This window comes from Saccoglossus kowalevskii, chromosome 3, assembly GCF_978046115.1.
Source record: "Saccoglossus kowalevskii chromosome 3, keSacKowa6.1, whole genome shotgun sequence".
Lineage (NCBI taxonomy): Eukaryota > Metazoa > Hemichordata > Enteropneusta > Harrimaniidae > Saccoglossus > Saccoglossus kowalevskii.
In genome coordinates, this window is record NC_140643.1 from 14,879,228 (window position 1) to 14,903,369 (window position 24,142).

Sequence of the window (24,142 nt, forward strand, 5' to 3'; positions counted from 1 at the left end):
ATTTTGGACATCGAGGTAGCAAGAGTTTCACATGCACTTTAAATTGTAACACCTCACATGAGTAGCATTGCGCCCTCGATAGTTACCTGCTGTGTTTCACTTGTTTTAATCTGAATTGTATTGATACGTACAAGCTATATACATGTATATCTGTGAAGTTTGGGTATATTTTGAACATCATTTTTGCAAGGAATGGAATTAAGCAGGTTCTTAAAAAATTGTACCAGAGTAACTTTATTTTTTGTGATCGATTCAGATTTTATAATTTTTAACTACATGCAGCCTGCATATATTAAATAAATTAAGTTATGTATGTCAACAGAAATGAATCGTGAAACCCTAAAATGGTTTCTGGGAATATACCAAGTACATATTCTTCAGACCAAACATCCACTTTACATTTATATTCATACATTTGAAAATGTACTTCACAACTTGCACAAACTTTCTTCTACACTGCCTGGAAAGATAATCACAGTAAACCAGTATGCATGCTTTGCATAGCCACAATCTTTGGCACATATAATTTTATTCACATACATGTTCAAATTTCATGTAAAAAAAATAATGTAATTTACTCGTATTGTATACGTAGCATGGGACCCACATTGAATATGATGCAATGATCTTTGCCCAGACAATAATTACCCACTGGCACATTTTATTTTTATTAAAGTTTAGGTCAGTGCTCGCTCAGTCAAGTAACCCTCGAAAACTTATTCAAATTGTCATTCTCCATATGCAAGATTAGTGCCATATCTGTTTTAAGTTAAAATCCACTTCATTTCTATCAAAAGTGATTCTGATTCCCAGAGCAACTTCTTTCCTTCTTCATTGATGGATATTTATCACAACTTTACCGGTCGATTTACGAGATGTGATATATTCAAAAGCTTCATTGATCTGCAATAATGAATATATACATCATTGTTAGATGTTAGAATTGATTAACATATTAAAGTGACACTAATCAAAACTTCACATGTACCTATTCTACAGTTCCATTCCAATCAGAAAATAAACGTAACTATGACCAAATAGTCGAAAATATCACTACTAGTATTTACCAAAAATTACCAAAATTATTCATAAAAAATAGAAAATTGAAGATATCATCATCACAAAATGAACAAATCTAAGAGCGGTCCACATGTAGTTCCTATATACCGGTATATAATGCAATGTTGCATGGGAGATATTAGATTTCATAATAAGTTTATTTTTGCACTCGCTATAGTTGAGAAGCAATTTACATCAGCGATGTAATCACAATTTTGGATGGCTTAAAATCATTTTTTATTATAGCCTACCTTTTCTAAGGGAAAAGTTTCTGAAATTGTAGGTGTGATCTTTCCATCTTCAAAATGGTCCAAGACATCAGTGACTGATTTCCTCAGAGCACCTGGATTATGGTGTAAATGATCTCCCCAATATACTCCAATGGCTGAGGCATTTTTCAGTAGTAGTAAGTTAGCTGGTATTTTTGGAATGTTTCCACCTGCAAAGCCAACAACTAGGATGCGACCATCCCATGCCAGGCTGTGGGGAGACGGAATGTGGCATTTTTATTAGGTGAATATAGTAACAGTGCATGGTTGTAGCTAATGCAGCATACTGTTAAGATATAGAAGATATATATTCTGAAATTAAAGCAAACTTGGATGGTAAGTATATTCTCCATTTCATTTTAATTACCAAGAACTGACAGCAAGGGTAAAATTGGAATGTCTCCTCATTAGAAATGTTATATAAATGTTAAAAATATCGGTACCATACTTGCTCTATTAAAAGCACAAAATAAATGCGTACATACACCAAAAAATGCTTTTATTGTATGATGTGGGTATCATTAAAATATGACTTAATATCAACCATTTATCAATACACCTTTGTCATTTACACAAGCATATGCGCTAGTAATAAAGCAAATATGGTAATCCTCTAAATTGCATACTAAATTGATATCTGGCTCGTAAATACATGACCAGAATAAAATGCTTGATATGTAAATTTCTACCATATATCAATTAAAGACTAGACAAAATAAAACAACTTATCATAAAACCAAGAAAAGATGATGCAGTAATATAACAATATGATATACAAGAGTTCACACCACTCTCATACTGTTAAACTAGTATGGTTAGCAGGTTATTGTGAATATTGAGTAGAGTGTCCAAATAATTACTCAGTTCAAAGTTAACTTGCCTTTTTAGGCATTCCGTAAATGATGTTCCTCCAACATTATCAAAAGCAATATTCACACCTTTCCCACCAGTAAATTCTTTCACTTTTTCTCGAATACTTTCCTTTGTATAATCTATTACATGGTCAGCTCCTTTTCTTTTCAGTAAGGCACATTTTTCTGGTCCTCCAGCTGCACCTATTACCTGGAATCAGCAGAAAACATAGTTAAAATAAGAAGGCTTTGCCACTATATACTGATGAGATATCATTTTAAATATTGAGAATACAGTTACCAAAAATTTATTCACGACCTCTTAATGTTGTGAGATGTTTGAAAGCAATATTGTTAGTTAAGTGACACACTGATTTAAAATGTAGAATATACCAAACCTTCCATAGCAAAACATACTTTAGCATTATAAACATTCTTTGCAATATCCACTGCTGCCAATCCCACAGCACCAGCTGCAGCTGTGACTAACACTGTCTCACTGAAATCAAGGAAATTGAGCTAATATAAATATCAAATAATACAATTTGGGAGTGTTTTACAACTCTACTTGCTTATTCTGTTAGAAGGCAAAAGATAGCCAGGCATTCTGCAATATATTGTCAATTATATTATACCAGTATATTGATGGTGTTAATCCATTGATTTGATTGGTCCAAACACAAAATTTGCATATGCAATCCATGGTATATTGGCTGATAATGCACGGCTAAACCAAGTGGCCCTGGAACATGAATTGACTACAGATTTAATACGGAAATACATAAAACCGGTATTATTTGATTTTTAGGGAAATATAGTGGTTGAGTTTTAGAAGAATATTGAAAAAAATACTGAATTAAAAACATCTGAAAAGTTATATAACAATAATATTGCTTTTTGTTAATGGTGGGATCCAAGTTGTGAGCGTCGGTCGTTGGGTGATTGTCGTTCGCCACACAAACCTAAACCACCGTCCCTTAACACCGTGAGGTGCCTACATGAACGCCAGAACGCTGTGTTCTCAGTGTTGTTACTTTGAGATGGATTGTGAACTTCCACAAAGAAAACATGATCTTTAAGTACAAGATATAATTGAGGGATTTAATGACACAAAATTGCAAAAAACTATGAGTCAAAGGCAAAAATGTATGCCACCAATAACACCCGGTGTCTGATAGCGGCAGTTGACAAAATTGCAGTGCACCCGAGTAATTGCCATCTGTTTCAAAAAACACGGGACAACGCAGGATTCGACGACGATATATGGTATTGTAATTCTTCACTATGGGTAAATAAATTACAGGAGATGATGAAGGTAATTTCGAAAGCTACAGATTTGTGCCGAGTGTACACCAACCACTGTATTAGAGCGACGGCGTGCAAAGTCTTTCAGCCGGAGTTGAGACAAGGCATATCATGTACGTGTCACAAAAACGATGCGAAAATCCGATCTTGCACCATCAAACTTACCCCAGAATAACGACAAAACTTGTCAGTCATACTGTCACAAAACTTTGGTTATACCAAAGGTATCCAGGTCAGATGATGGAACTGAGGTCGCTGTGCTGGTCGCCGTACATGATACACCGCGTCCCGCCGCGTACCGCTAAACGTCAAATATCCACAGTTACTAGTATGATGAGTCACAAAACCGGTTTATTTCACAACTGTACTTTCAATGGGCAAATTACAGTCCAAATTGTACAAAAACCGGAATGAAAACGTGGAAAATCCGTTGTTTAAATGATCCAAACTGTACACGACCCTGTATTTCAAATCGCGTTGTGCGTCAGTAAAAGGTCAGAAAGGTCATCCTTTGTTATGCTAATTTGTGTGTTTACGCTGTTCTATTCAACGTGGATATGTTTTTTTTTTCATGTGGAATAAAAATTAGTTTGTATTCAATTTGAACTGTGTTGCGCATGTAATTTTTGTATGCATTCAGCGTACAACTACATACTATTCTTATAAATATTCATGTTCAAGGGCCATAATCATGATCTTTTAGTAGATGAAAGTAAACTATTTTTTTACAAGTTTTATCGAATTGTCAATATACGGTATAATATAATAGCAATAACCCCCGCCGAAGTTGGGTATACCACTTGATATTGCACAATTCACTCCATATATGCACTCGCCTGCGGCTCGTGCATATATGTCGTGAATTGTGCAATATCTCATGGTATACCCGCCTTCGGCGGGGGTTTTTGCTTAAACATTTACTGATCACGATATATATATAGCTTTGTTGACTCTTTTTCTTAATTATTTTGAAAGTTATGATAATTTCAGGATGATAATTTTTCCTTTTATATATGTATATGTTACCATGATACCATATGTGCAAAGTGGGTCAAATGTTTAGAAAATAAACTTTCAGGCCCCTTGCTAATTAGTCCCATTCACTTACACTATTTGTTAATAATTAATTGATTGATTACTAATCAAATGTTATTTATATTATTTGATCAAATATTAATAAGTTATGGAAGAGAAATAATTACAAATAGTTATATAGCTTACCCTGGCTGGATATGTGCTCTCTGTTCCAGTGCTAACATAGCAGTACCATAAGATACCACCAATGTGGCAGCTTGCGTGAAGGTAGCATTAGCAGGGATATGCCATAAACCCTAAAAAGACAACAATCTCACTGCATTGTATTGTATGTGAAAATCTGAAGATCGCTTTACTCTAGTGTGACATACTGTAAATTGCTTTAAGTTTGTAAAAAGATGAATTAATGTTCACAACTTGGGGAAAAACTGCAAAATTTTTTGGGATCTTTACTTTGTGGTGATCGAGTCTAACACAACATTACCTCTTCATGTTTACCGCCAAATTATCATATTGCAAAAAATGATTGCAGTGAGTGATGTACATTTTCACAGTATAAATGATAGGAAAATATAATTCCTTTACAAGAAGTAAATTGTAAATAATTATAAAATTCAATACACTACTTTTGTTATGTAATATCAGTAGAACCTAAATGCAAATGGCTGCCAAAATCTTAGTGAGAGCATGCAGACAGCAACAAGACATGTCTTTGCCCTTTAAACATTATATTCGCTTCATTGCGACCACCATTCTAAATACTTATTTACATAGGTCACCATTTGAGTCTTCGGACTCTCTCTCACTCTCAATGAGAACTTGATGGTCATTTGCATATAAGGTTTATTTACATATTCACATGAATAATTTCACAGTGAGTACAACTTCATATGCCAAAAGTGTGTCAGCTGTGTCCATCTATAACAAAAGTGTTTGAATAGACCATTTTGCATGAAATCAAACATAAAAACAGGGAAACATTAAATGATAGTGTCGCAGTGATGTGATAGTGTCGCAAAACATTGTGTGGGATTTAAAAAACACAAAAGTATTTTGGAGGTATTTTAATGTTTAATAATGTGCTACACACAATTGTTGAAGTAAGAGTAACTTAACAAAAGCTCCTCTCAAAGATTGGCAGACCATGACATTAACACAATATGCGAGATCTCCCTATAAACGGAACATCATCCAATTGGTCAACAGTTCTTGATGATCAGTCAGACAGACAGATATACAGACAGGGTAATCTCATTGGCTCCCTATCACTACAAACAGTATTGAAATGAATCTTAATTCTTACCTGGGGATGAGCAATAACCTCTTCAGAAAATCCATCTGATATAGCAGCACCAAACACTCTGTCACCCTAATAGAAAGAGACAAATACATTGTAATCTGTTCATACAAATATTTGAGGGGAGGGGGGGCTGGTAGGCAGCAGGGGTCAACCTCGCCTTATTTTACCCAATTTTCTTTAGGATTTTCACAAAGTTTGATGTAAGCATGCTTACAGGCAAGCAATTATATTTAAAGAATGTAAACATATTACACAAATCATGTGATCAAATTACTCTTGTCCTTAAATTCAAAGTTATGCAACTGCCTTAACTTTTCTATATACCGTATATAACTATACTATACACCGATCATAAGCCCAGGATCCTGAACATGTAAAATCAAGAAAATTAGGGGGCGGGCTTATACTCGAGGACCACCTCAGAAAAGATCATTCTTTAGGGGGTTTAAAATTGTAACCATCTTCCCACCCACAGAAAATTATCCAAATTACATTTTTCGTTCACAGCGCCGGTCTAGTACATCATGCCTTTCGTTAACCAATCAAAACACTATGTCGTACAGAAGAAGTTTTCTGATTATTGACGGAAGTGATTGAATTACCGTTATGTTAAAATGCGATCTGTTGACTTTTTTCCTAAAAGCTGTTGATTCACAATTTTCAAAAAGTAAACAGGGTCGCAAACAAGTCATGTTGAAGAATAGTTTGCTTGTTTACACCCTATTCATGATAGTCTCAATGGACACAATTATCCAAAAAAGTAAAACGATGTTCTATGACCAGGTTTTCTGACTTGTTGATCACATTTTTGGCGTTTTGAAAACTACTACGCAATGCGAGTTTTCTCGTAAAAGCAGGAACCAAACTACCGTGCCAATCACAAAGTTTATGCAATGAAATATTTTATTAAATGTCATTGACACCCTGGGACCTATACTCGGGGATGCCTTTAACTTGTTAAATGTCTAAAAACAGAGGGGTGGGCTTATTATAGAGAAACTACGGTAATGTGTGCAAATCAAATGTCATTACTGAGCTTTGAGAGAAAACTCACAAATGATGAATATTATATCATATGTACAATGTATAATAGAACTGCATGTCATTCAAGGTAGTTGCATTATTAAATGTATAAACTTTAGGGTGTATTTTACATGTACAAGCATATACCGGTAGACACTGCTTACATATTCATATGGGTAATTAACATAATGAATTCTGGTGCATCTGGTCATCTTTGTGACTTACTCGTGGTAATATATGGCTAATTTACATATCAGTTTGCGGCTCATGCACTACGGTAATTTACGTGACAAATTCTAAAGTATTGATCGATGTATGTACCGACTGAGGTTGTGACACATGAACCAAAACCTTGCCATCTCTGAACTAAGCAGTCGAAAAATGGCACTGAGTACAAAAGATAATGCATGGAGGAGATCGAATACTACAGAAGATTATCACCGCTAAAATAACAGGAACACATGATTGCTCATGCGCCACTGTGCTAATTTACATGATAAATTCATGATGTACCAATGGAGGTTGTGGCACATGAACTGAAACCTTGTGGTTCATGAGCCACAACAGTGAGCTAGAAGTCAGAAAATATCATAAGGGGTAAAACATCTGAAAGTGTACAAGACGTCATACTTGTGAAAATGAGTGAAATAATTGGCAAATAATTTTCATTGTCAATACTTGTTATGATCACATGCATTACGACAAAGTGACTATAAACATGGACAGGTTGCAGAAAAGGAAAGCTTTCTCTGAACTGAAAGGTCAAAGAATAACATGGGTCAAAAGATATTACATGGAGTGAATCGTATACTACACAATACTATCACAGCTAAAATAACAGAAACATATGGTTGCTCGATCATGGTAATTTGGGGTATTAACTTGCTAGTGGTCATAATTCGCTGAGAACCAGCAAAATACATTTTATAAGATTTGTGTACATGGTCCATGCCTACGTAATTGCTACTTCCAATGTAAACAAAGTAATTAAAGTGTTTATATGCGATCAATTCTTGTTTTAACAGAGCAATGTCCAACAATAATATGAGCTTATTAAGAGTGTATTGCAAAGTATGCACAAAGACACTACAGCGGGAGTATATTGATCGACGTGCAGTGGAAGCTGTACTGTCGGACTGCATACTTTGCTGCATCCTCATAATTACCTTATTATTATACATCTTTTCCTTCCAAGGATACATCATGGGAATGCCGAAATCCAAAAAGTTTAGAACAGATTCAACAAACTTTGGATGGGGACTGGTCAAACTTTACGCTGGGGCTGCCATGTTTGTTTTCATTATTAGAGAATTTAATGCTGACTCGTGTAATCAATCCATATTTGGAATTAGCATTGCCTAATATGGTAGGATGCAAATTACCCACTGCAATACCGCAAACTTATGCCGTTGCAGTGACAGATGTCTAAAAATATGATTTACTTATTTAATAATTCCTTTTCTTGTATATATTGATTATAATTATTGTGTTTTATACCTTCTTAAATGTTGTCACATTATCAGCTACCTCAGAAACTTCACCAGATATTTCCAATCCTAAAGAAAAATGGATGAAGACAAAATGTTTCCAATTACCGGTAAATAAATATTTTGATATACAATTGAGGAGAGCATAGCATTTCCATTGTATGTATACTGCAAGTTTTTTGGTAAAATGTGGAAAAGATTTATCAAGGTTCATTTTGTGGAAGCCAGGTGATAAAATTTAGCTTTAAATTAGCATTCTTGTCTATGAGTTTTCAGGTTTTTTTAGCAGCTACCAGAGAGCCTGTATATTCTCAATGCACAGATGATGATCCATAATTATAGGATATCAAATAAAATATTCATTTCAGATAATTTTTCAACATGTATAGTAAATGAAAAGAAACAACCTTCCTCCTAGTATACCGGTAGCTTAAGTTGTTCATAGCAAAACAAATTACATTATGGTGACTGTATTTCTTGAAGAAATATTTCTCAAAGCACCTGAATAAGTAGCAGCTAAATAGAATCAATGCATCATACTATGGAGAGAAGCAAGTTGATATCTATAGATGTACCTGTTTTCTCCAAGAGGTATAGTTAGAGTGCGAAAATGGTAGTCTGAAACGTGGGGTACATACAGCATTTCCCCCTGTCTATGCACATATAAACAAGTCAATGTCAATGACACGTCCCCGTTCCGTTCATATTTAAGTGACATATACATTCAAAGCAGATCATGACCGAAATGCACCTGCATATGTACAACACATTGTACTAAATCTGAACTAAATCCATCCATGCATGACTGAGATCTGGTTCCGGAATTGTGAAAATACGTGATTTTGATGCATTTTCGGCCTTAAAATGGCCATCATTCAGCTATTGTTAAGCGGATCATGAAACAAATGCACATACATGTATCTATTTGTGACATGATGTACCATGTGTGTGTGAAGTTTGAACTTGATCAATCCAGACATGTCTTGGATACGGATCCAGAACTGAATTTATTTAAACAAAATGGCTGCCAGTCGGCCATTTCGAACTTGATCCGGAAAAAAAATGACGTGCATCAAGGTCCTATTATGTTTAATGTATGTACCAAATTTGAACAAAATCCGTCCATGCATAACTGAGATCCGGGTTCGGAATGGTGAAAATGTGCGATTTCAATGCATTTTCGACCTTAAAGAGACCGTCATTTGGCTATCGTTAATAAAATCATGAAACAAATGCACATACATATTTGTGACATGATGTACCTTGTGTGTGTGAAGTTTGAACTTGATCAATCCAGACATGTCTTGAATACGGATCCAGAACTGAATTCTTTAAAACAAAATGGCCGCCAGTCGTCCATTTCGAACTTGATCCGAAAAAAAAAATAACGTGCATCAAGGTCCTATTATGTTTAATGTATGTACCAAATTTGACTGAAATCCGTCCATGCATAACTGAGATCCGGGTCCGGAATGGTGAAAATGTGCGATTTCAATGCATTTTCGGCCTTAAAGCGGCCGCCATTTGGCTATCGTTAATGAGATCATGAAACAAATGCACATACATACTTGTGACATGATGTACCTTGTGTGTGTGAAGTTTGAACTCGATCAATCCAAGCATGTCTCAGATACGGATCCAGAACTGAATTCTTTAAAACAAAATGGCCGCCAGTCAAACCCGATCCAAAAAAAAAAATGACGTGCATCAAGGTCTTATTATGTTTAATGTATGTACCAAATTTGAACGAAATCCGTCCATGCATAACTGAGATCCGAGTCCGGAATGGTGAAAATGTGTGATTTTGATGCATTTTCGGCCTTAAAATGGCCGCTATTCGGCTATCGTTAATCGGATCATGAAAAAAATGCATGTGCATATGACCCATATAATGTGTGATGTATGAGTGAAGTTTGAACTTAATCGGTCCATGCATGTTCGAGATACAGGTGATCACGGACGCACACATGCACGGACGCACACAGGGCAAAACATAAGTCCCCGTTTTCGGACTACGTCCAAACGGGGACTAAAAAGTTCACACCGAATTAAAAAATAATTAATACATGTAGTTGTTTATATAGTTGTCATAGTTTCAGTAATTTTGGTTCATACCATCAGGAAATCTTTTGAGTTTGAAATATCATGGAAATTAAATGGATCAAAATTACAGTGGTTTCTATGGTGAAATTATTTCTTCATATTTCAAAATTTCGCTCAATAGAAATAAAAGATATTATGATAATAAGCTTTCCATTCTATACAAAGGGAATTTCTCTCCCATAATGCATTGCATACATATGCTCAGTAGTAATTTTAATTCAACTCAAACTGAATGAACTTTTTAATTCTTACCTGGCACAAATGGTGGAGACAATTTTTTTTGATATTGTCCTTTGCAGGACAGTATATCAGCAAAGTTGACACCAACACACTTTACAGCAACTCGAATCAAACCCGACCCTAGTTTCTCAACCCTGGGAATATTTCTGATGACTAAAGGTTTATTATATTCCTCGCACACTGCCGCTCTGCATAACGTCCGCACATGTGAGTGTGTTAGATTCATTAATGGCCGTGGCACACATAGATTGTTTCTGAAAAAAAAAGAACAATATGTTACAAATTTAGTGTGCATGCAAGCATTCTTGTCAAAGACAGGAGAACACAGTAAATAAAACTATGTGGACGTGTGGATATATATTTGACAGTTCACTTGTGAAAATCTGGCTGCAGGATTTACTGTATTATTTGTGAAATAACTTTCATAAATTTTGACTTGCATAAGTAAATTTTAATAAAAATAGAGTCACTGACATAGTTCGGAAACAATTTATACAACACCGTGATTACTTCTAGTAACCGTGACAACACTCAGTGAAATTTGTTGCTTGTTATGGCACAGAAATATCTCAACATTTTGCTCTTTGATAGATAATGAAGGTTTAATAAATTATTACAAGAACTTGCATGTGCCAGTTTGAAAACTGTGCCTCACACACTTTTTTTTGTTGTTGCAATTTTGGGTATCAGCGACGTGCTCCACACACAGCTAAAAATAGCTAAGCTTTTTATGTATATATTCAAAAGTAATTTATAAATGTTAAACATTTAACATTTATCTTATTATAGTATTGAATAAACAATTAAAACTGAGATGCCATATCAATTTGTCAATGTTCCGTGAGATGAAAAGCATTATCCTTTTTCAGGGAAAGGAGTGGATTTTTGTAGCAGGGAACAAATTAGGTAACTGCGAAATACTTATTAAGTACGGTAACTTAAAGATATTATGACTGGAGTGCTAAGCTTTGCTACACATTGTAAACCAGTAGAGGGTATGATTTTAAAATGATGCAGTATGGACATTTTTTAGATAAACTCTTGAAACTTGTAAAATGAAAACATTTTTATTATGTGAATCAATGAAATTACTTTTCTAGGAATTTATTTGAACGTTTACCCCCGGTATTTATTTTCATAACACACATATGTAATGTAAAATACATGCATACGTTTTTTTCCCCCATTTTACTCTTTTTCTGAATTAATAGTGAAGAAACAAGTGTTCTATGGATATGGATTTTGTTATGTGCAAGATCACAGGAATGAAAAATCATTTTTCCATCGCAGGTTGTCATTTTATATCATTGGGCAAGTCAAAAACACTTCAAAAAATTATATCCAAATTTGTTTTTTTAAAGTTGAATGAATGCAATGATGAATGCAATGATGAATGCAATAATGAATGCAATAATGAATGCCTGAATAAATAAATGAATGAATGAATCAACACATAACAAACAAACAAAGAAAAAACAAACAAACAAACAAGCAAGCAAGCAAATTTTATGGATATACTGTCTATACATTGTACTTTACCTGACCAAAGGTCTGAGCAGTAATTCGGGAGGACATCTGTTGAATAAATAGATTATAAATGTAAGCTATAATTCATGAGAACAATAATATGAGATAATTACAAGAATACCCTGAAGTATATACAAAAGCTGATTGTATCAAGTGTTGCATAATAGAGATTGATGAAGTACCATACTACCCAAGTGCATATCGGTACTTTTCATTTTCTAGAAATTTCTAGGGGCTCTCTAAGCAGTTGAAGCTGTCTAGTAAAGAGTGGTTTATAGTACTGTATAATCTGTATTAAAAGTTGCGACTTCTATTAAAATGGTACAATGCAACAGAGCGGGTGCGGCTTCTATTAAAGCATCTACACATATGAGAAATTGTGAATGTTGGGTTTTCAATTGTTCAAAAAGAATGTGTGCGGCTTCTGTTAGGAATGCGGCTTCTAATACAGATTTTACGGTGGTTGTGGGTCCACATATCTACTCTCAATGCTAGCTTTTAGAGTGTTTAAACACTGATGGCTTTAGTTTTAAAATCTGATGGTGCATTCAGATTTAATTTACCAGTAATAACACTTTTTAAATAGTATCCATGTATGATGGGTTCACAATTTAGATTCACACTTTTGTTTAAAATTACAGGCCAAAAACAAATTCTGAGCAATAAATGTGTGCAAATTCAGACCATCAAATATTTCACATAACGATTAAATATCGCTTCAAATAATAGTTCACATGATTTATTGATAATTTAAGCCTTGAACAAGGTTAACAATTGGAAAAATCCAGAATAAAAAATTGGGTGACAGGAAAAAAAAACACTTAATCAATTAAACGTGGAAAAACTTTTTGAGTAAAAAACACTGGAAACAAGAATGAGATAATTTTCACTTCAATAAAAGTTTATTTTGAAAGTTACCTAGAAATAGTAAAGAATTCATATTACAGTTTGGCCATGATCAAATTAGCACATACACCTTTGAAATGGAATCTTTTTTTTTTATTGTAAAGCACACACACATATTAGAAACCATTTCTTTAACAAATTTGATACTGAAATTTAATCCATGCATCTATCCATTAATTTTTTATTTTAATTATTAAACTCTTTATTTTATGTAAATCTAAGTCCTATGAAGGACACAATGTCAATACAAATTTCACAATAATAAAGCAATATGAATGACATAAGAAGTGCAACTTCAAATAAGAAATGGAGAAACTATATTTTTAATTCAGCAATAAATCTTCTGATTAATAGTACTGATAGTACAAACACATTTTTTACCATCATGAATACTGTTTCAATTCATTTATTTACTCAGACATGTTATAACATTTTTAAAACTCTAATTTGCCAAATGCAGTAGGTTATTTTTGTTTTTAACTTTTTTATTAGTTTTAGTTTTTTTTCTCATTATGGTGTAATACTGTTTTTTTTTAATAATGCTCTATATTATTAAAAAAAATAATATTTTGAAAAATATGAGCTGACAGTCTATTTGAAATTATCGTCAGACAGACCAATACTAGCCTGGCAACAATACTTTTTCCAAGGGTCCCTCAGCAGTTAAACTTGTCTCCTAAAGAGTGGTTTGGACTATTTGTGGGCCCACACCACGGATATACTTTTGAAGGGAGGCAAGGGTGCGTGTGTGTGTGTGTGGGGGGGGGGGGGGGGGTAGCTGGTACACGTACATTACAGGAAATAAAAATGGCATTTTACGTTTTTACAGAAAATAAAAAAAAGTTCCATTTACAGTAAAAAAAATAGGTTTTTACACTTTACGAATAAAGCAAATTCCTAATTACATTTTTATAATATTACGCCATTTAATTTGGAAAATGCTTACAAAATATAGGATCATTTTACAAATTACGGACGAATAAAATAGCTGACTACATTTTACACCTTGCCCATGTCTACGAATTTACGTTTTTTATTTATTTAAATTACATTATGGCGAAAATAAACAACAGTTGATTACAGCTTACGAAAATATCCCTTGCCGACCCTCACTTTTGCCCTTTTCGTCATCTGTAGCTGAGATTTTAGGGCACACATGACATGACGAGAATGGGCACAAGTACGGCCTGGGAACGGGTCGGGTTTCCAGGGAAAGCACGTCAAATAAAGGCGTTCTCAGTCTCGCGGGAATGACCAGTTGTACACTAATATGCCCATGTTTTGTTTACAATTTCAACAAACAACTGTGTACCTGAAAACGGCGAATGCCATTTCGGTGTCCCGTTCAAAAGTGGCTTGATTCTCGGCTGAGTGATCCATTTACTTTACATGGGCAAAATTACTGGGTCGATGTGTGTCGGACTTTGAACAACAGAACAGGACTTAACCATTATGTGTCTGCTACCACAATATAATTCATCGTTGTCGGATAACGAATGTAACCGCCAGACATCAGTCTTAGATATAACAGATAACGCAGATCAAAGTGTGCAGTTCAAAAGTAACCACCCCTTAGGAATAATAGATTCACCTTATAACCTTTACCCCAATTGGGGAATCAAGGACAAATATACAATTACAACTTCCGCGGAACACAGGGCTTTTCCGGCATTGTTTGTCAACAAGATCCACCTAGTAAATCAATCAGAACGGACAATAATGTCTCACGTGCGGAAAGTATTAAAAACGTTTGAAGACATAGACAGCACAGGTAAGCAACCAAACACATGTTGCAAAAGTTCCGGATCTCAGACTCAACTTTTTGTTGTCAAACATAATCCGGCTTGATAACCCGCGAATGTGGCGTCCTTGTTTTCCGGGAATTCTCTTTCGATTCCTCTAAATGTGGGCGTCGGTTTGTTAGTGTTACGGGTTGTTGGCATTAAAGTGTCCATGGATATTTCACTTTCTGTCTGACATATAAAACTCTCGAACTGAAAACTCTCAAAGTTGTGAAGAAATTTAAAGGAAAACTGTGTGTTTTTTTACACCATACCATGAATGACATGGTTCTATCCATATCCAGTCTTCTATCTAACTGATAACTGAGATGCCTTGTAAACATATGTATAAACACACACATCAGGCTCATAATGAAACCTGGATGATTACAGAGGAATTCTAGTTACCATGCAGCTGTCTAGGTAAAATGTTTACCAGTATTCTAAACTCTAGACTTGTAGCATATTTGTAGAGAAAAACTGCATTCTATCTAAATTTCAGTTTGGTTTCTAACAAAATTGTTTTAAATTATTGGTATAATTCTACTGATAATTTGTTTATTTTGAATACTCTTGTTAATCAGTACCTTTATCAAAAATCAAAAGCAGTCAGGGAAAACAAAAGGTAGAAATTATTTAGAACTGAAAAGGAAAACAAGATTTATGATTGTTTTAATTTTATTGATTCAAGCATTTGACAATGTCTGGCACAATGGATCCTATTTGAAACTTATAAAGAATGGAATTTCTGGCAAAATATATAATATATAAGATATGTATTTCAATAATAATTACAGTCAAAACAAAGAAAGGCTTACACTGAACCATTCCATTCCTCAGTTGGAGTCCGGCAAGGTTGTAATATTAGTCCCATTTTGTTCAATATACTCTTGAATGCATGTGACCCACTACAGGGACTGTCGACCCACCAATACTTAACGAGTCAAAAGTAAACTGCAGGTGATCTTGTGATTTTTTTTATGAAACTGAAAAAGGATTGCAAAATAGTATCACCTCTCTTCTTACACAACGTATTGGTACCTTCAAAGAAATATTGAGAAAAAACGAATTATTATTTTTAATAATTCAAACAAGACTTTAAATAACAAACCATTGTCAATGAAATTAATTATTTTCGTCAATTATTAGTGCAAACAGTAGATTTAAAGAAGGTACTAGTATAAGCATGGAGGTATAAGCATCTTAAAATAGAAAGGATAAAAAACTATAGTTGCCTTCACGCACACAGCTCATTAGTATTGGCCGAATCTGACCTGTTTTTAAGACCCGGTTAAGACCCATACAATGTAGCACAGGCTAACGAAGTGTGTGTAATTCTTAGCTAGGGCTACATTTGCATATGCCCAAAATACTATTTTATTCAATGTTTATTTGGAAGATTTACTATTCATAACTTTCTGAATTTGTTTTGTTATTGTTTTTTACCCATAGAACTAACATGTATACCTTCTTGATTACTGTACTGAGTTTAGGTGTTCCTTAGCAAATGCAAACTGTTCTCTCCTATGCATAAATGCAATGACATGCAAACATATGAAATTAGCTCAAATCTTAGCCTGTACATGACTTACATGTACCCGGTATATTTCTTTTTTAAAACAAAATTAATCAGAACAATAACATGAACATTAATATACACTTCTTATGTCACTTTTTGATAAGAACAGTAATTGTTACATATAGCAACGATATGTGTGAGGTGATGAAGGTACTATACAATCGGCAATTGAGGATGTTCATCTCTCATTCTTCAGATTTGTAGTTGGCATCTCTAAACACACAGAAAAAATGGCAATCTATGGTGAACTGGGGAGATACTTGGTTGACATATTCATTAAAAAATATTAATTAAATCATTTAATCTATTCATCAAATACATTATTAAAGGACGTCAACACTGTTAAAAAAAAACAAGAGCAAATGGTTTCAAACAATTTAGAAACTGCTGAGTAGCAGATTCTGTCAACATCATGCATGAATAAAGTTCACTAGAAATTAAATAAATTATTTGAAAAAACAGTCCCAGTGGGAAAATGATCAGACTTGCATTTTCTCAAACATACTTTAAACAATTTTAGCAAGTTCAATAACATAGACATGCACCTTAATTTGTTTTACTGTCACTTGTGATCTATATTTTTCTTTGCTATAGTTGCGTTCACGCACAGCTCCTTAGCACGGGCTAAGAGGTCAAATTCCTTAGCCCGTGCTAAGAAAACGTGCGTGAACGCTTAGCATGGGCTAAGGAATGCTAAGTACGGGTTAAATCTGATCCGAATTTAAGACGCGGTCCAGACCTTAGCACGGGCTAACGAAGTATGCGCGAACGCTTAGCCCAGGGCTAAGCGCCCTCTGCGGCGACCTTTGGGTGTGAAAATTGTCCCACGTACGTATAACGACACTATTCCACCAGTCATTACTCTGCGCTTGCTTCCACACTAATCGGGTCACTGTAGTAGAGCGTACATCAGCTCCAATCGTAGACAAAATAAATTTGGTTCGCTGTCTATGACATGCTATAATAAAACTCTGTATTCTGTTACACCCGTTGTATACTGTTTATGTGCATCTAAATAAGTTGGGTCCGTCTTCTCTCGCGTGCCTGTGCACATCGCTTCAAAATTAGAACAAAACATGCCAGCAGCAGAAATTGAACCTAGCGCGTGTCATCTATTTTTCGTTCGTAAATAGCGGATTACCAAAGGTCACCGACTAATGGCACCCCTTAGCCTGTGCTAACGACTGGCCCTCCCTGTGCGTGGACGCAATTGGGTCTAGTCGAAATGCAAATATGCTAGATAAGCCTAAATCAGCTTAAATCCTAGCCCGTACTTCGCGTAACGTGAACACAACTTATGTCTTAAACTGGAGGGGGCGTCACTCAATTGAATTTGATGTAAATAAACAATCTGTTGTATTTGCCACTTGCCACTCAAGTTTCAAGGACACATTCTTGACAACCCTTCTGCTTTAATATGATGAGCACAAAGAGAACTTTTCAAAACTTTAACGGGGACTCTGTGTCATTTTCAATGACTTGTATTAAATATACTGAGTATTTTTTGTCATCAAATAAAAAAATTTTTGATGAAGCATGCATGGATCAATTGGTACAATGTATAGCCAAAACAGTATTGGTTACCAGTATATGGACATTTTTCCTTTGATTGTACATCACACTTCTAAAGAATGATACATTTTGTATAACTTTCTAGACTCTCTAGAAACACGTCATTTACTTAAGTAATTAAAATAAAGAATACAGTGATTAAATGTTAGACTGTAATAAGTGGCAAATAGTTGTTATTGCACAATACTGGTACGCATGCAGGAAACACACGTTCTGTTGGAGGCTGCACGTGTCTAACTGCTTCATGTGGTGGGACCTTTTGTTTTATTTTTCGACACTCCGTGAAGTTTAAACACTGCGAAAAGCTTGGACAGCTCAAAACCGCGAAATAAAACAGATGCGAAATTAAATGTTTGTACAGTAAATTAATAATGACACAGTCCCTGTTTGTATTATAGACACAAGATATTATATGAGCTGATGTGTGGTGTATGTTTGAAGTTTAAACTTGATTGGTTCATCATGTATAAGTTATGACTCTGTGGAACTGCATTTGTTGAAAGAAGATGATGTCTAGTCAGCTATTTGGGATTTGATTGCGAGAAAATGTATGTGCATTTGTCTGATATGATGTGTGATATATGTGTAAAGTTTTAACTTGATCGGTTCAAATGAGATATATGTTGATTTTATGGATCAGGAACTGCATTTTTTTTATCAAAATGGCCACTGGTCAGACATTTTGAGCTTGATTTAAAAAATAAAATGTGCATCAAGGCACCATTATGTGTAATGTACTTACCAAGTTTAAATAGAATCTATTCATGTACAACTGAGATCCAGTTCCAAAATGGTCAAAATGTGTTTTTTTGATATATTTATGACCTTAAAATGGCCGTCGTTCAGCCATATTGAATCAACTCATAAATCCTATATAATGTCTGATGTACCTGTGGAGTTTGAACTTAATAAATCCAGTATGTGTGAGATGTGGCTTGATATGGATGGACGCACTGATGCACATAGGTAAGGTAGGCAGGTAAATCAAGTCCCTGTATCTTAGTCTAAAACTTCACCGAAATGGGGACTAATAATCAGCTGAAACCATACCCCTTAGAAAACATGCACAAATACCGGTATATATATATGTACCCCAGGAATCTGTTCCAAGTAAACCTAGAATTCAAAATGTATCCAAGTATTTGAAGACTAACCTTTTTCCTTTTTTTTGAATGATGGAAATGGGAAAGGATGTCCTTTTGGTCTAAAATTTTGTGAAAAAGAAATATTGAAAATGTATTTTAAATAGCAAAATGTAATAAATGTGTATTTTAGTTTATACGCACTTCTATTGGGTATGCAATTCTTATGTAGCAAATACTCTATTAAAAATGTTGTGTATGCCCTGAAGGCTAAGGCCTTTGATTTCAGAAAAAAGTTTTTTTTCTCTCATGAATGAATTCTTTCCTTGTTCATTTGTTTTCTATTGTTTGTGTTGACCTTTGACCTACATATATTTACAACGTTTAGTATCCTTTATATTGTATTAATACTTTGAGTGTCATTTATTTTTTTGGCCAAATTTTGGTGCAGCATTTTGTCTGTTTGTTTTATGTATTTTTCTAGAATTTCTATTTTTTTGATAATTTTGGACCAATAAGAATTTTAGGAAAAAAAATTATATGGGTTTAAAATTTGTGAATAATGCAAAAGTAGATTCTGGCATTCAAAGAGTTAAACCATAATATAGTCATGCACAATATTTCAACAACTACATTTTGTAGGTCATGTCACTGTCCGAAAATGTGTGTAAGCATGAATTATGTTTCTTTTTTTGGAATTTTTCATCACAAGTAAATTCAATTGCTCGTCCAACTTTCTGGACCAGAATTGTAGAATCTACATAGGGTAGTCCGTGGCGTAAGTGGAGCATGTCAAAGTCATAATAGTCAGGGCTGGAGTATCGCTATGCTGTGAACAGTCTGGTTCAAATTGGCTAATTTATATATACTACATAACTATAAAAATTAATATGCTTAAAATGTTATGTAAAATGGAGGACAAAAAACATATGTTAATAAATATTACGTTTTATTTTTGTTCTGTCCAGTATGGCATATGTAGTGAACTCTAGTGAACCATGTATTCTACCTGTTCCCCCTATAGTTAATATGGAACCTCCTGATTTGTTTCTATTTATTGATTCTGCAGATGTTAAACTAACACAGCATGCAGAAGATAGGGTTAATCCATTTAAAAGACAGTCTATGCTGAGAGTGTCTCTTTCTGAAAAGGCAACGTACGTGAACCAGGAAGGACAACCTGTTCGTAAGAGGACAATTGTCGGATCAACGTTTCAGTTGCCAAAGAAAGGTCCTTCTGTTCCTTTTCTAGGTAAGCAGGAAGTAATCTCGAAACAATAGATTTTATCACAGTTCCTTCATGGCGTGTCATTGCTTGTACTTGTACTTATACTAGTATTTGTGTGTTTTGACTAAATTTACATGTACAGGGACGAGGGATAGTATGATTTCACCAGGAACCAGGAAGTATACTTACTTTTGTAACAAAAATAGACACTAAATGTCTTTGTGAATTCTTTTTGTGCCAAAACTGATGCAAGCTGGCGATTAAAGCATTAGTGATTTGAATTGTGTTTTGAATGTTTTAAGAAAGTTTTCAATAAATTAGCTGTCATTTTTTCTGCAAGAATGAGTGCAGTTGCAAACTTGTTGTCGCTTCTGAGAAAGAATTAAATTACTGATAGGATCGAGTTACATAGTTAACAAACAAAGTTACCTGACACTATATATAGCAGTTGATTGCATGTACATGTATTGGTTGGTCTGGTTTGGGGGGGGGGGCAATCATTCCTCCATATTTCACCCACATGTAGGTGTGACAGCTACATGTAGGTGTGTATCTTTCAGTCTGGCTATTCTCGCCTGTGTACTGACATCATTACTTTTCATGTTTCACAAGGAAGTCTATGGGGATTTATTTTAATTATATCATTTGCCTTTAATACTAATGTTTGCAAAGATTTACTTGAAATGACTTTGACCAACAATTTGCTTCTGACGCTTGCTTCTGATAAACCATATACTTTACAGTACATCATGAACATGTACATTTATGTGGGGTTTGATATAGAATGTGAACAGGGTAACTGGGTTAAAAAACAATACCATCTAATGATAACCTAATAGTAGGTAAATATGATGTATATGTCTGAATGCGAAGTTAAATATAAACCACTGTGACATGTGAACGGAATGAAGGTTTAACATACTGATATGGAATATTTATAATAATAATATTTTTTATTTGCTGTTCCCAAGGATCGTTGTAAAGGATTTAAGCCGTTTCACCACCAGACTCTCTTGTTCAAAGTTTTCTGCATGTTTGTTTATATATTTTTCAATATTTCTAAAAATTAATTCTAACTTTGGAGCCAACAGACAAAATTTGAGTCAATTTTCAGTTTCTACTCAAAAAAATTGAATATTTTTTAAGGAAAATGCAGACTATGAGCAGGACAATTTTGTGATTTTTTGATGAAAAGACACTGGTGGTGAAAAGGTTAGAGCAATCAGTTTGGTTACATTGAAAAAATACTCCCACAATAAATACATTTATCATACATTGACTATGGTTAACAATTCAACCACGATACTTTATGTGGTCATACAACAATTTATGACCACTGATTAATTAAAAACTTTATATTTTGTTTTTATATTTGGTATTTTCTAGCTGCATTCCCCAGTCGATTGTAAGCATATAATCAAATATAAAACACTGCAGCTCGCATAGGTTTGAACAGCAAAAACTCTGTACACAAACATTGAAATTGATTTCTATTTTCCATAAAAATACCAATAAATTTACAATTGTGTAGCTCTGCCAACTGAAACTTTGTGGAAATGGTTAGGTTCTAACCGACTAGACTGGAATCTGATTTAAATCAAGTCTAGTTTAGAATCAATTCTATCCCTCCCTGAACAGCTGCCAGTCTCTCAATTACTGAGTAAAAAGTGATATTTTTGATTTCTTGTAAAAAACCGCAAGTCCAATTGCTTTGATATTACATATATAGGTACTACATGTGGACTTCTTTCAGATTTGTTCATTTCATGATGATATCTTCAATTCTCTAATTTTAGTGAATATTTTTGTCATTTTTGGTAAAAAGTGCAATTTTTGACTTCTTGTTAAAAACCGCAAGTCTGATTGCTTTGATATTACATATAGAGGTACTACATGTGGACATCTCTCAGATTTGTTAATTACGTGATCATATCTTCAATTCTCTAATTTTATGTCACTGATGTGCTGGTGAATTAGTTGTGTCACAGCAAATATCTGTTGGATTAGAGACCTCACTGTTGATTCTACTGACTGCATTGTAGCTGGCCGTAATGCAGTTTTTAAACTGTAGCCTCTATGCAAGCTACATAATGTATAATGCTTTACATATACGTATATTTTTACGATATGTAATTTTTCCATACCTGCACAGGAAGATTAAAAATGGCCGTGTTTAAAAAGTCAAAAGTACCCACTGCAGTTGAAGAAGATTATGACGAAGATGGTCTTTCGCCACTCACAGATAAACGAAGAACGCTATCAGATCCAAACCTCTTGCAGATTTCCAATTCAACGGGTCTATTTGAAAAAGCTCTGAATCAAGATGACAAAAGCAAAGCAGATGGTATGGATTTTGTTTTGTTTTTAGCAATGTATTTTTGTTTTTGAGTTGCTATGTTACCATGACAATGTCAATTTGGCAATTTCATCCAGTTCTCAAAAATATGTGGTAGGATATTTTACAAAAAAAAATGTACAGTGAAACATTATTACATCAGCTTCAGTATTATAGGCATTGAAGTTACATTTATATGCTTATAATATTCAAAAAAATGAGAATTTATACACACACACAAGTGAAGTAGAACAAAAGATAATTTGTGATGAATTTGGTATCTATTTGTAATCATCAAACATTAAAACGTGGTGGTCGTCACGCAGCAGTCGTGTTCGAATTTCATGTAAATAAACAATGTATTTTAGACGCATTGTATACGTCACTATGAGTCCCATATCGGACAGGACACGGCATGACGACTGCCACCCTTTAATCTGAGCTACGGTAGTTGCAGTTAATATATTCTGTTAAAGCGTGGTGATTGTCGCGCAGCGCGAGTTCGAATTTCATGTAAATAAACAATGCATTTTACACGCGTTGTATACGTCGCTATGAGTCCCATATCGAACAGTACGCGGCATGACGACTGCCGCTCTTTCAGGTAGTTAGCTACCATAAAAACAAGTGATCCGATTTCCTCGAATTTAGCAATATGGTTGCTGTTGTTCACAAAATATAAATAAAAAATATAATTAAATTAAGGTAGCGAGACTATTATTTGTGTTGAAAATTACGATTTTCACATTTATTTATTAATTGATGAAATGCACTATAAACTTTCATGTGATAAAGTCAACATAACATAGAATGTCATGTAAGTTGGTTAAAATGTAGATTTTCTGAAGGGAAGCAAGGCAGCCTCAGTAGTGTTTTCCAAAATCAACAACACAGGTTTAATCTGTGTGCCTTAAGTTTCAAAGATAAACTCAAGACAAAGCAATGTCAGGATGTGTTATCAGTAGCTATCTGACACACAATTAGTGTTTCCAAACATTTGAGTGGTTTGTCTCCGCCCCTATTTGTTTCACAGATTAGTCATTTGCATATGAATGTGTCAGACACAAGGTCACACAGCCACTGAAAAAAATCATTGATTTTGGTGTTTTCATATGCCGAATTTATCCAATTATAGCTATCCCACTCCTTTATTTTTTTGGTTTCCAATAGCCTTACACATTTGGATGTCCCTACACATGTTAAAACAAACCTTGATGGGAAAACAAATTGATTGTGCCGATAAACAAGCTTGAAAATCGTTGCTGTTACTTCATGGACGTTTTCTAGGAGTTTATGTTTTTCAAAATACAAGGTCTTTAACAAAAAATAACGTATACTTATTATCGTCGGATTAACACCAAATTTTCACAGCTTTAAGGTGACAGTGAGAGGAACTTGAATGTGTCCAGACAAACTATTTCATCGATTATTTACCAACGAGTTGTGGTTTGAGTTGGAGG

At 34.4% G+C, this 24,142-nt stretch overlaps 2 protein-coding genes across 4 annotated transcripts in view; one reads left to right on the plus strand and one right to left on the minus strand.

The window, feature by feature from the left end:
* Nucleotides 1-492: 492 nt before the first annotated feature.
* Nucleotides 493-14,657, minus strand: LOC100369256 (protein Cryzl2-like). The gene is made up of 10 exons (XM_002730494.4): nt 14,418-14,657; nt 12,212-12,247; nt 10,685-10,926; nt 8,340-8,398; nt 5,823-5,888; nt 4,706-4,815; nt 2,597-2,678; nt 2,209-2,390; nt 1,311-1,539; nt 493-903 (listed from the first exon to the last, which is right to left on the minus strand). The coding sequence occupies exons 1-10, from the start codon at nt 14,483-14,485 to the stop codon at nt 832-834; spliced, it is 1,146 nt and encodes a 381-aa protein (XP_002730540.3). The 5' UTR covers nt 14,486-14,657; the 3' UTR covers nt 493-831.
* LOC102806647 (FYVE, RhoGEF and PH domain-containing protein 2-like) overlaps nt 14,558-24,142 on the plus strand; it is a 36,467-nt gene continuing 26,882 nt past the window's right edge. Inside the window, exons 1-3 of one of the 3 annotated variants that reach the window (XM_085496801.1) lie at nt 14,558-14,876; nt 20,189-20,371; nt 22,500-22,691. In XM_085496801.1, coding sequence (XP_085352927.1) covers nt 14,558-14,876; nt 20,189-20,371; nt 22,500-22,691 — 694 coding nt within the window. Of the gene's footprint in view, nt 14,877-15,286; nt 15,310-20,188; nt 20,372-22,499; nt 22,692-24,142 lie in introns of those variants that run through there. The other 2 variants (XM_085496803.1, XM_085496802.1) reach the window with 2 other exon arrangements.

What these genes read in the sequence shown, in the direction of transcription:
- LOC100369256 (XM_002730494.4), bottom strand. Translation starts at nt 14,485, where the DNA reads ATGGATCACTCAGCCGAGAATCAAGCCACTTTTGAACGGGACACCGAA. An exon ending in AGAGCACATATCCAGCCAGG is followed by an intron (nt 2,679 to 4,705) that starts GTAAGCTATATA and finishes CCTTGATTTCAG; the next exon opens with TGAGACAGTGTTAGTCACAG. An exon ending in TTTACGGAATGCCTAAAAAG is followed by an intron (nt 1,540 to 2,208) that starts GCAAGTTAACTT and finishes GTCTCCCCACAG; the next exon opens with CCTGGCATGGGATGGTCGCA.